General features: G+C 40.1%; 1 protein-coding gene across 2 annotated transcripts; it reads right to left on the minus strand.

Annotated features, from left to right (window-relative positions):
• Positions 1–740: 740 nt before the first annotated feature.
• LOC118482763 lies at positions 741–12,085 on the minus strand. 2 transcript variants are annotated; one of them, XM_035978429.1, is made up of 3 exons: positions 11,675–12,085; positions 11,464–11,573; positions 741–1,403 (listed from the first exon to the last, which is right to left on the minus strand). In XM_035978429.1, exons 2-3 carry the CDS (start codon positions 11,539–11,541, stop codon positions 1,035–1,037), a joined length of 447 nt encoding a protein of 148 aa, XP_035834322.1. In that variant the 5' UTR covers positions 11,542–11,573; positions 11,675–12,085; the 3' UTR covers positions 741–1,034. The 2 variants fall into 2 exon arrangements, 1 of the variants encoding a protein (XP_035834322.1); XR_004868775.1 differs by lacking the exon at positions 741–1,403 and adding an exon at positions 10,103–11,241 and having other exon boundaries at positions 11,675–12,084.
• Positions 12,086–13,260: the final 1,175 nt, after the last annotated feature.

Consider the following 13,260-nt stretch of genomic DNA (forward strand, 5'->3'; position numbering starts at 1 on the left):
ATACCATGCTCATCCCTAGCACATTTGGTTATGGCTAATTAAAAACATGATATTTAAAGTGCCAGGACACAGCACTGTTGTATAGGCTAGCACATGGGTATATCAGATATGCACACTCAATGTCTCAATGCTCTTTAAAAAGTTTAGTTAAAAAATATATCAGTACTATACTTGCATTATCTCTTTGATTAATACTTTGTAGTTAGCTAGTGTTCCCCTTGGGGATGGGTCTATAGGTAACCCTCAATGGCGTGACGTCCACCATGTTTGTGCTCAAGAGGCATGTTCTCAGGTTATATACAACTAACACGATTTTGTTCATTCAATATTGTTTGTGTATCAATATGTTACTTACTCTATTACTTATGTAGTGACACTTATTTTTATCTATGTAATGGATATGTTATTTAAGTTTGGATTTCCTGTGGAATGTTTTGAGATTTTATTTTGTTATGATATGCTGTTTAGCGTTTAGTTTCTGGTTTATGTAATAATTATGCTATATATATATATATATATAAAACTAAAGTCAAACCTAATTAACTAGTCATTAAGGGTGTAAGGAGTGGTTAAACACTTGAGAGTGACAAACTAAAAAATCAACCAATCAGAGTGCGCCACGTCAATCAGTGAAAAATGTTTAAACTTTGCTGAAAAGTGTTGGCAATGGTTTAGACACTTGCTGAAGTGGTAAACTTTTTTTTTTATTTTCTGTTTTTTTTTTAATTTAAGATAAAATGGAAAAAACATCAAACTTTTATAAATAAAAATAAAGCATTACATTATAAATAAAATCTAAGTTTAAAAAAAAAACTAAAAATCACAAGGCCATCCATATTTTTTTAGATCTCACGTTTTCTAGCGAGTGTGATTTCCAACATCGCAGGGTGAACATTGTCGGTAGGCCGATTAAACGTCTTCAAGTCCTTGTCGTACATTGTTTGTCGCAAAGTCTCTCGTTGCTCATCCGCCAATGTCAAGTATTTTTCTTCTCATATACGTTTAATTTCCATTATCTCTTTTTTCATGGCCTTTTACTCTTCGAATTTGTGTGTTATATTTCTTGGATCTTCATTTCTTGAAGACGGCCCTTTGTCCTTTTTCTCCTTTCTTGTTTGTCGTCTTGGCGAGGGATCCTCGTTTATGTCGGGAATACCGAATCCGCTCGAGACTTCGACATTCGGTGTATCCGCTCTATAATTTCCCGAATCCGAAGACTTTCTTTTTTGACTCGAGCCGGAGTTTTCTTCACCCAACAAGGGTACTGGCGACCACTTTTGATTTGTTCTAACAATCTCCCAAGCCGCAATATGAGCAAAATCAATTTTTTCTTTGCCTTTGTAATCGTTTAGCGCTTGCTTCATTACAAAAGTATCGTCACTCCCGCTTGGACGAAAACGATCCTAAAATAATAAATTATCAACAACTTAATCCAAATACTGTTGGACTCTGTATGCCCAAGACACATATTAAATTGATGTGGCTAGTACGTAATGATCCAAGTCGAGTCATACCCAAATACAAGCTAGACAAACACTTATAATATTTATTTGTGATATGATCAAACAATTAAATATTAACACTTATAATATTTAGAAATCGGTTTTCTAAATAATTGCACTTGACAAACTAATAAATTATATGGATAATTTATTTTGAGAGAATATTTTATTTTGTTATTTAATGGGTTAAATAACATAATAAAAGTTGTATAAGTCTTATAACATATGATGTTATAATTTTATAAAAGTTATAAAATTAATCAAGACATAAATTATTTTATAAAAGAAATTTGATTTTTTTTTATAAAATTAAAAGTCTAGACCGCCACCCCCATGGGGTCTTCCCAAAATTGTTGGTCCAATGAGATTTCATGCATTTGCATGTGTGTTGATTGGGTGCTCTTCCCTAAATGTTTTGGCCAATCACATTGCATGCAAATTGCATGGATAGATGCATCTTGATTGGGTGGTCTTTCCAAGACCATTTTGGTCCAATTGAGCTTACATGCATTTTGCATGGTTAGAAGGCACATGATTGGGCAATGATGGTGGCAATTCTCTCTCATCTTTTATAACTATTTTAGATGACAAAAATGAAAGGATGAACTTGGAAAAATCTCTAAGGCTCTACAATTTTCGGCCAAGGAGTGCCATTTGAGGAGATAATTTTCATGTGTAAGACTTGAAAAATTACTCTCTTAAAATCGGCCAAGGTGTGGTTGATCAAGAAGGGTTTTTCAAGTTGGTAAATCAAGTGCAAGAACTCCATAACTTTCCTTCATATTTTCGTCCATGGTGGTTGATTTAGATGGAAATCTTAGTGAGTTCATAAGTGTAGAAATCCTAGCTAAACATAAGGTGTTTGTTGGAAGGCTTGGGGTATACAAGCTTGAGGTCTTCTACACTTGAAGGTAACCGTTCAAGAAGCATCATCTTCTTCATATCCATTACTCCTTGGAAGGTAGTATTCTAAACACCCTATGGTTGTGTTTTTGATAGCATGCATATTCGTATATGGATCCGGGTATTGGGTTTTACATAATAAAAATGGGTTTATATCTTGTAAGTAACATGTTTTAAATAAATATTCCGCTGCGTTTTTATTTTATATGGATAAAATAACTTTGATAAACATGTGAAAAACCCAACAAATACTTCATTAAAAAATAAACTGTATATAAATAATAAAGTATACCGCTTGATGATATAGACCGTTGAATATGTTCAATTTTGTTTGCATCGTGATCCATTTTGATCGAACTTGGTGGTGGGTTCGGTTACTTCCTCCGACCGTTTGATTGAAGTGGTTTAGAACTTGCTTCCAAAACCCATCCGCCTTTTGTTGATTGCCTTTCTTTTTATTCAAGGTGCAATGAACAAAAGCCTTTGCGAACGCCTCTTCTTGTTTAGGCGTCCAAATTTCCCGTTTCGCTTTTCCTTTCCTTTTCTTTCCGGTGCGGCTTCATTTTCGTTCACGGGATTTTCTTGAACCGCAACATCTTCATCCTCATCATAATGTTGTTCTTGGGTATCCGGCACGAACTCTTCATCGGAGTCATCTTGTATGTCTCTCGGTGATTGTGAGCTTGGGGTTTGAAAAGGTCTTGGTGATTGTGAGCTTGGGGTTAGAAAAGCAAACGGGTCAAAAGCATTTTGGGAGTCTAGGGAGTAATCATAATAACCGGGTCGAACCATCGTCGGACCGTGTTGCATCTAAATTTGGAGGGGTTGGCTATCATAACCGAAAGGTTGATGCATGGGTTGGTTAAAATAAAATGGAGGTTGGGTTTGATTCGCAAACCCAAGGTAGGGATGAAACGGCACACTAGAACCACCCGAACCACCGCGTTTATCTTGAGTCCTCACCTTCAAACCGGACCCTACCATTTTTTTCTTGCATTCACCTTTGTTTGAGCCTTCCATTTTTTTGAAAAGATTTGAAAGAATGAGTGTGAAATGTAGTGAAAATGGATGTTGAGTCTGTTTGGTGAAAATGGAAATGAATTTGTGTAATTTATAAAGGTAAAAAATGATTTTTTTTATTAATGCCAACGGCATTATAGCCGTTTGAATTCATTTCCCCGCATCGGCATTTGGTCGCCACTTGATTATCGAAACCGAGCGGCAAAGGGGTCGGTGACGGTGTTGCCGCGCGGCAAAAGCTTTTGCCACTCCCCTTTCCCGCATCACTCAGGACACCCTAACATATATGTTGTTTCTAAGCTATTGGATACATTAAGTATAATAATTTTTGAAAATGCATACTTTTTTTTTATGTGAAACACAAAAATAGGGAATATGGGGAGGCGGAGAGGAAATCAACCGAGAGATGAGTTCTTCGACAATATTGAAGAACTTAGGAGGCGGAAGACAGAAGAACTTAGGAAGTTAGGGGAGCAGGGGGAGGAGTACGACCCTCAATGGTGCAAGGCAAAATATCGGAGGACGAAGAAACAAGAGGATAGCGTTAGACGGAGGATTGAGAGGTGGGAGAAGGCGTCCACTTTCTTTATTTCGAATCTTCCAGGAAGCTGTGACTCTGTGCGGTTATGGCAGGCGTTCGAATGTTATCCGAATTTAGAGGATGCTTTTGTGCCTAAGAAGAAGGACAGGATGGGGAACAAGTTTGGATTCATTCGTCTGTCAAACGTGGCCCGTATTCATGATTGGGTTCAGGAGCTTGCCAAAATTAGGATTGATGGAGCAGTCATTGGGGTGAAGATAGCCTTGTTCAACCGGGACGGAAGCAAGAGAGTAGGGGCTGGGAAAGGCAATGCCACTGAGGTTTCTGGTACAAAACCTGTACCGGAAGTGCCTTTTCATGCTGAAATGGATCCGGAAGTGCCTCAAGATAAAGGGTTTGGCGGGGCCTGCGGGCAAGGGGCATCCATAAAAGGGGGGACTGGAAGATCGTATGCTCAAATCCTTATGGGATTAGATAAGGACCAGGAAGTCAATTTGCAGGTGAGGGTTGAGGAGGTGCCTAACCTACCCGTGTCCGGTTGGGGAGAGAAGGCTCTGGTTGGAGAGGCGAAGTCTTTTGTGGGGTTGGAATCGCTATTCCTCGAACACTCTAGCGGTTTGCCACCAGGAGTTTCGTTGAAATACCTTGGGGGGTTAAGGGTACTGCTTGTATTCCAAAACCCGGAGGAAGCTATGTTGTTCTTGGCTGAGAAGGAAGAGGTTTGGTCAAAATGGCTCGCCTCGTTATCAAGCTGGAAAGGCCAACTTCTAGACTTTCAAAGGCTAGCTTGGTTGTCCATTAAAGGCGTCCCTTTAGACCTTTGGGACAAATCGACTTTCAACGCCATCGGAGGGAAGTTTGGACGGATCTTCCAACCATCTACGGATTCCACAGACGATGGGTTTTTGCTTTCTGGTTCAGTTGGAATTCTGGTCTCTCATGGTAGGCTGATCTGTGAGAGTCTAGAGTTGTTGTGGGGTAATCGGAAGTGCTTAGTTTGGGTTCAGGAGGAGGTTAGGTCGTGGTCTTTTCCAGTTGGGATCGGGTCTATCAACGTGGAGAAGAATGTGGAAGGATCGAAGTCACCGGTTTCAGATGAGGATGCGCGAATCGGTATTGGAATTACGGTGCCAGTGGAGTCTGGTCCTCAGCCAGGGGAAGGGCTGGGAAACTCAATCATCGACGTTCGCGCATGCATGCATGAGGTGGGAGGCGCGGGGCCCGAGGCCATGGCAGGGGAAAAGTTGAACGACTTAGACCCATTTTCCAATGCCTCTGGGATATGTGGGGGTGCTACAGGGGACTCGAGGAGTCTAGGTTGTCATGATGGGCTGCAAGATAGTTCCAAACATAGCTTTGGAAGTGAAGTTCCAAATGGGCCTAGCGACTGGGCTTTTAATAAACAAGATTGGTTGGACTCTATGCTGAACAAAAGGAAGAGGGGCCCAAGTACTGGAAAATCTAATAGTAAAAGTTTCAGACAAAGACTCAGGGAGTCAACAAGAAAGTCTAGGGCACTAGATTTGAATCAAGCTGGTGAAGAGGGGTCTGGGGGGAGCTCCAATTCTGGGCGTGGGAAGAGGAAAATGAGAAGGAGATGTTTAGAGAAGAAGCGAGATAACCAGGTGAAGGAGGTGGAGTTCGAGATACCTGATACCTTTGAAACGAGAGTTGAAGGTATTGATGATGGGTATGAAACTAACTGGGTTGAGGATACAGGCGTAGAAGAGGAGGTAGAAGGTGGCATCAATCGTGTTTTTTCACCTCGTGTAATTGCAAAAGAGGTGGGTGACACGATGGCAGTCGGGGACATGGTGGGCTTGGAACTTCAAAATTTTGAGGTTTTGTTGGAATCTTCAGTGATGGGGGATATGGAGAAGGCAGGTAACAAATGAATTTTTTTATCCTACAATATAAAGGGGGCCGGTGGTTTGGTTAAGCCGGGGAAGGTCAGGAACCTAGTTCGGGAGCATGGGATCACCTTTCTTGCGATACAGGAGACTCAGCTAAAGGAAATGCCTGAAGCTCAGGTGAGCCGGTTCTGGGGTGGAGCGGCGATAGAGATGGTAGTGGTTCCTTCTGTTGGGAGGTCAGGAGGCCTTCTTTCGATATGGAACCCGACTGCGTTCTCAACTTCAAACGTAGTCTCAGGTAACAATTTTATCTGGGTCAGGGGTAATTTGATTGGGGACGCGGAGACGTTAAACATTGTTAATGTTTATGCTCCGTCGGATCCAACGAGACGAAGAAGTCTGTGGGTGGAGCTGCTAGCCTTGAAAGATGGGGTAGATGGCAAATGGGTTTTTATGGGGGATTTTAACGAAGTCAGGGTCGCAGAAGAAAGGATGAACTCCACTTTTAACCCGTCAAATGCTATAGCCTTTAATCATTTTTTGGCGTGTGCGGGGTTGTTGGAATATTCGATGGGGGGAAGGAAGTACACGTATATGGCTGCAGACGGGTCGAACATGAGCAAAATAGATAGAGTGTTGGTGTGTGATCGGTTTATGAGCTGCTGGCCCTCAGCGTCTTTAATGGCTCTAGACCGGGATATCTCGGATCACTCCCCGCTTGTCCTATCCACTCAAACTTTGAACTTTGGGCCCATTCCTTTTAGATTTTTCAATAGGTGGCTTGAGGAAGCTGATTTGGATCGATTGGTGATAGAAGGGTTGGGCGCTGATGTGGGAGGGGGCTGTAGTGATGAGATTCTAGGTAAGAAGCTGAAGGAGATAAAAGGTCTGATTAAAGGTTGGAGAAACCAGAAAAAATCCGAGGAAGAAAAGGTCTTCAATGACGCCAAAGCTGTGGTGAATGAGCTGGAATGTTTAGCTGAAACCCGGAATCTAACCCAAGAGGAAAGAGAATCATGGAAAGTCCACAGGTTCGTTATGAGAAAATGGGATTGGGATCGGGTGCGCGACTTGCACCAGAAGTCGAGGGTACAGTGGGTGCTCCACGGTGACGAAAACTCTTCCTACTTTCACAGAGTGGTCAACAGTAGGAGGGCCCGAAATAAGGTTAATGGCATGTATTTAGATGGGGTTTGGGTAAACAGACCTGAAGATATTATGAAGGCTGTTTTCGAGTTCTTTAAAAATAAATACTCGGATTCGGTAAAGGCGAGACCTAAGATGAGGGGAGATGGATTTAATAGGCTTTCGGAGTCGGAGAGTGGGAAACTAATTGCACCATTTACAGCGGAGGAAATACGAAAGGCGGTATGGGAATGTGGGAGCGATAAATCTCCGGGGCCAGATGGATACACTTTCGCTTTCCTGAAACATTACTGGGGATATCTCGAAGGGCATTTTCGGGAAATTATGAGGGAATTCTATGTACATGGATCGATAAGGAAGAGCTGCAACTCATCTTTCGTCGCCTTAATCCCTAAGGTGGTGGACCCTTTAACTCTATCCGATTTCCGGCCAATCTCGCTTACTGGGGTCATTAGCAAGGTAATCTCGAAGGTTCTGGCAAATAGGCTTAAGGAGGTTCTGGACAACTTAATTTCGCCAGTTCAGTCGGCTTTTATCAAAGGGCGAAACATTCTTGACGGACCGCTAATCACTAACGAAATTCTTTCGTGGGCGAAAAAACGAAAGAAAAGTCTTCTCTTCTTTAAGGTGGACTTTGAGAAAGCTTATGATTGTGTGGATTGGAGCTTCTTGATAAACATATTGCATCACATGGGTTTTCCTTCAAAATGGAAAAATTGGATTATGGGAATTCTCTTCACGGGTAGGGCGTCTATACTCGTTAACGGGGCTCCGACGAAGGAGTTTGAGCTGAAGAGAGGGCTTAGACAAGGAGACCCCCTCTCTCCGTTTTTGTTCACAATCGTTATGGAGGCCCTCCACGTGATGATGGCTAAGGCCGTCGAGGCGGGTATTTACAAAGGGGTGGTTCTCCCTAATGGGGGGCCAACCATTTCTCACCTTTTTTACGCCGACGACGCCTTGTTCATCGGTGAATGCTCGGAAAGTAATCTTAGAAATTTGAGTAGAATTCTAAGATGCTTCTTTGTCTCGTCGGGTCTTAAGGTGAATTTTGATAAGAGTAAACTTTACGGGGTCGGAGTCGACATAGAAGGGGTCAAGGAGATGGCAGGGAGTATTAATTGTCAATATGGAGAATTCCCTTTTGTGTACCTCGGTCTACCGGTCGGGGCCCAAATGAACCGGATAACAAGCTGGAAAGCGATGGTTGATAAATTTAACTCTAAGTTGTCGGCTTGGAAAGCTAAATCGCTTTCCTTCGCGGGGAGGGTAACTCTGGTTAAGTCGGTATTAGGCTCCCTCGCTATCTACTACTTGTCTTTATTTAAGGCTCCAAGCGGAGTCATCAATACTCTTGAGGGCATCCGAAGGAAATTTCTTTGCGGCGGGGCATCGATGGTTAAGAAAATCAGATGGGTGGCCTGGGAGCGGATCCTTAGTCCTAAGAAGAAGGGCGGGCTGGGTGTTGGGGGGATTAGGGACCTAAACCTGGGCCTTATCGCAAAATGGTGGTGGAGATACCGACAATTCGGTAATCAGCTTTGGGCAAAGGTCTTGACTTCCATTCACTCGGGTCGAATGAGTTGCAACGTTGTTCCTGTTAAAAATGCAATAAACGGGCTGTGGAAGGCTATTGTAGGGGTAAATAAGGAATTCAACAAGGGCAACATAGACCTAAATGACTCCATCGTGTGCGCAGTGGGTAGAGGTGACAAACCTAGGTTCTGGTATGATAATTGGACGCAGCAGGGGAATCTCAAAAACAGGTTCCCTTTGCTGTTTGCAAAGGCTAGTAATAAAGAGGCTAGAGTCTGTGACAATTATTAATACTTGGACGCGGGGGTGAGATGGGAGGTGGGCTGGAAGAGCCCACTGCAGTCGGCGCAAGAAGTTTCGGATTGGAGAAACCTTCTGCTCGTGTTAGGGCAGCAGGCGTTGAAGGACGAGACGGACAAATGGATGTGGAAAACTGGAAGGGGCAACGCGGATTTCTCGGTGCGGCTTGTAAGATCGACTATGGGAGAGAGTTTTAACTCAGCTAATAGTACGGATCTATTTGTATGGAGTAAGATTGCTACCCCAAAAGTGAACTGCTTTGCTTGGAGAGCAATCAGTGGCGGCATACCGACTGCGGCTGCATTGGCGGTTAGGAATGTCTGCTTTGGGGATGGGATGTGCATACTTTGCGGCATCGAAGCCGAGACAACAGACCATCTTTTGGTCAGCTGCACTTTCGCGAAGTCGGTTTGGTGGCTTATTTGCGTATGGCTGCAAGTCCCGATTCCGGAAACTTTTGTGTCAGTGACTCAGCTTCTTAGTTTCTGCAAAAATCTGCATGTGGGAGAAAGAAGGAAGCGGGTCGTTTATGCTATTTTTCTATTGACAATGTGGACTATTTGGATAGCGCGTAACGACAAGATTTTTAACAAAAAACTTTCGACTGCGATTTCAGTGCTGGATCAAGTGAAGGAATCTTCATATTGGTGGGTGGTGAAAAGGAGCAGAATTAGTAACCTAAGCCTGGAAAATTGGAGTGGAGATGCAGCCCTGGAAGTTATTTAGTTTGCTTCTGTATTGTTTGGGTCATTTTGGTTTGTTTCGTGTCTGTGGTGTATGTGCCCTCTTTAGCAGCTTGCTAAGCGAGGAGTTTTTGTTGTTGAATATAGTGCTTCTTTGGCTGGCCAAAAAAAAAAACAACTTTTTTTTTCTTGATACCAATTACTCGGAGATATGAAATACAGCTTTAATCATGGTTTGCACTAATCTTGTGAAATTCTCCTTGGTTGATTGCTTCGGTCATTATCCACTTGGAGAAGCTTCAAAATATTTACTTCTTCCTATTTGGACCGACTTACAATATATAAGATTATGATTATGAATGCATTTCTAGTTGGACCGACTTACAATATAAGATTATGAATGCAAGATGGGCAGACAACGTTCCTAAAGTGTCACTAGTTTAGACCTTGAACACCAAAAGTAATATTTACTGTTTTAAAAAATTATTAACATTTTGGTATAATAATTTCTGCTGTTAATGGGTATTACCTTTTTATTATTTAAAATATTACACATAATAATTTAGGATATTAAGAAAATAAAGAAGTATTTAAAACTAAGTACTAGATTCTGGTTCCTTGTTGAAATGAAATTTTCTTTCACATGGGCGAGGGTTTTTTTTTTTTTTTGGTTTTTTGAACAGCAAAAAATTAACAAAATTTATATATATTTTTATTATATGGATACTAAAATGTGTGTAATTGTGAATATATGCAAACGAACATGTAAACTTAATCTTGTTAAACTTTAAAACTACTTATAATTGGGGACAGTCTGGGGTGTTCATTATTTAAATTAGTATTAAAATACCTAAAATTCGAATTGATCTAAATTCGAATTCGACTTCAGGGTTATTCGAATCAAGTTCTTATCTAGTCCGAATTTCTGATTCGGTTCTGAATCGAATTTGAATTTCGGAATCTTGAATCGAACCAACCATAATAACTCAAATTTGAAATATATTATAAATTTTACTTATTCGTGTTTTCTTACATATTTTTTTGTATAATTTTCAAATTTTCAATCCTTTTTTTTGAATTTACTTTAAAAATTTCCAAATTCGAATAATTCGAATAAAACCACATAATGAACACCACTACATGTTTCCTTTTTTAAAGAGTATTTGAAGAAATATGTTGGATCTCAAACTTTAGTAAAATTACAATTCCAAGTTATCACTAAAAGAAGAACAATAAAAAAGATATTGCTATCATTAATAAAATAAAAAAAAAACATATAACTTGGTTACTAATAAAATTAAAAGAGTAAATTGCCAAAATCGTCTCTGAGTTTGGGCATTTTTGTCAGTTTCATGCAAAACAACTTTTTAGTACCATATTGCCTTTCACTTTTGTGATTTTTTTTTGACATTTTCAATCAAACGTCAAATTTGCTTTGTTATTCTTGTCAGACATTTGGATGAAAATGACAAAAAAATCCAAATCTCAGAAACAATTGTGGCAAAAAAAGTTAGTCATCTGGATGAAAATAGCAAAAAATCCCAAAAGTGAAAAGAAATATGATAAAAAAAATTTGCATCAGAATTGCTGATATTGCTAACGGTTGAGTTCGGTATATGAAGAAGGTGTTTAGGAATATTAGAACTATGCATGACCCTACACCCAGTGTCCATGCTCGAAACGTCATCACCGGTAGGGACGTGTCGTCGGATTCCGGCACCACCAACGCCACCTCCTCCACGGTGTTTTGGATGAAACTGACAAACAACAAACTTTTTAACTTTTTGACAAAAAAAAGCATTTCATATGGGATGACTTGGATGAAACTGGCAAACAACAAACTTTTTGACAAAAAAAAAGCATTTCATATGGGATGACGATGAAGCCCATGTAAATTACCACTCAAACAGATTAAACTCAAACGAAACTTATGCATATTTAATAATTAGACAAGTAAGCAATAAAACAAAATAACAAACCTGAATAAAACTTAAATCATCACTGGTAGCAACTGACTTCTCCAACCAACAAAGAGCAAACTCCATCGACTGCTCCATCACAGCAACAACTATCGGTTCCACTTGCTCCACTGTCAAATCACAAAAAGTACACACACATTTCACTTAAACAACTTAAAAACCAAAACGAAAATCAAAACACAAATAGCAAAAACCTAATAAGAAAACCTACCAGAAACAGATCGATTTGAACAAACAATCGCATACGCAACGGAAACAACGGCTTGAATCTGAGCCGGTTCCCATCGTTGAAGCCCTAATTTCCCATCACTGTCAGCATCAAAGCCTTGTTTGAGGATCAAATACAACTTTTCGATCCCTAATTTCTCGGAGCGGAGTCTGATATTGATCGATGATGAAGATGTAGGTTTATCGTCGAACAAAACTCCGATGAGTTTGTCAAGTGGTGGATCGGAGGTGAGTTGGGAGGGAGGCTGCTATTGGGGGGAATGAATTGGGGGAAATGAAGAATGAAAGCGCGGGATGTTGGTTCTAGGGCAAAAGGTTAATTGAAATTTTAATCTTAAATTCTATTGAGCAAATGAGGATAGGGTTTTGGTTAAATGACAGAATGGGTTTAAGACGGTGTTCAAAAACACAGGGTGCATATATAAGCATAAGACGGTGTTTAAAGGGAACACCGTTTAAAGGGTGAGGGATTGATTTTAAGACGGGGTTTAAGCATAAGACGGGGTTATATGGAATTTTGTTGAATATTTTAATTGTATTGACACAACGGCCATGTGAGGAATTAATTTTAAGACGAGGTCATTATTAAAACGCCGTCTAAAAAAGATCTTGAACATCATCTAATACTTCATATTGTAGTAGTGTTAATTCACCATGAATCCAATTACCCAAATCAAAGACGCATATTTTTACACAGAAAATAAAATAAATAAATTTTTTAAAAACTTTGGAAAAACCGTCCACCTCAAATTGGGGTTGTAGATGATAAAATTTGTGTTCGACGGTGACGGTTGGGAGAAGCTGTCCATGGCTGCTCTCACCCAGTATCTAATAATTAAGATACAACCCCAGCCCAAACAATATAAAGTCAATGTAATTACTTAACTAGTATGTGACTACATTCCCAGTTTTTGCTATATATATATATATATATAGTGTGGAGTTATTGTAAAAAAGACCAAAAGTGTGACAAAGGTAAGAAAGAATCTCAACCATTAGATCTAAATTAATTGAAAAGGGTATGATTGTAAATGCATTAACAAATTCAAATATGGTAATCCTTGATTTAAGGATTTGGAGAGAGAAAAACCTGGATTTTAGGACTTATAACCGTCCATAAATATAACACCATTCAGAGCATGTTCATACATGGTGTTTTAAATATAACACAATTCAGAAAATATAACACCATTCAGCACAAAAATAACACCATTCAACACAAAAATAACACCATTCAGCAGTAAATAAAAAAAAACACCATTCAGTACAAGAATATAACACAATTCAGTACAAAAATAACACCATTCAGCACAAAAATAACACCATTCGGCAGTAAATAAAAAAAAACACCATTCAGTACAAAAAATAACATCATTCAGCACAAAAATAACACCATTCAGCACAAAAATAACACCATTCAGTACAAGATATAACACCATTCAGTAAAGAAAAAAATAACACCTCTGTATCATCTTCTCCAGTTCCGGCACCGCCACTGGCACTTCCGGCACCACCACTGCTGCACCACCGCTGCCGATCCGCACAACCACTGCCGCTGCCCGCTCGCCG

Source organism: Helianthus annuus, chromosome 1 (genome assembly GCF_002127325.2).
Source record: "Helianthus annuus cultivar XRQ/B chromosome 1, HanXRQr2.0-SUNRISE, whole genome shotgun sequence".
In the NCBI taxonomy this organism is placed as follows: domain Eukaryota; kingdom Viridiplantae; phylum Streptophyta; class Magnoliopsida; order Asterales; family Asteraceae; genus Helianthus; species Helianthus annuus.

Bases quoted from the DNA above. Each gene is read 5' to 3' on its own strand.
- LOC118482763 (XM_035978429.1), bottom strand. From the start codon at position 11,541: ATGGAGCAGTCGATGGAGTTTGCTCTTTGTTGGTTGGAGAAGTCAGTT. The intron at 1,404-11,463 runs GTTTGTTATTTT...TTATTATTTTAG, and splicing joins ATGATTTAAGTTTTATTCAG to GATCGTTTTCGTCCAAGCGG.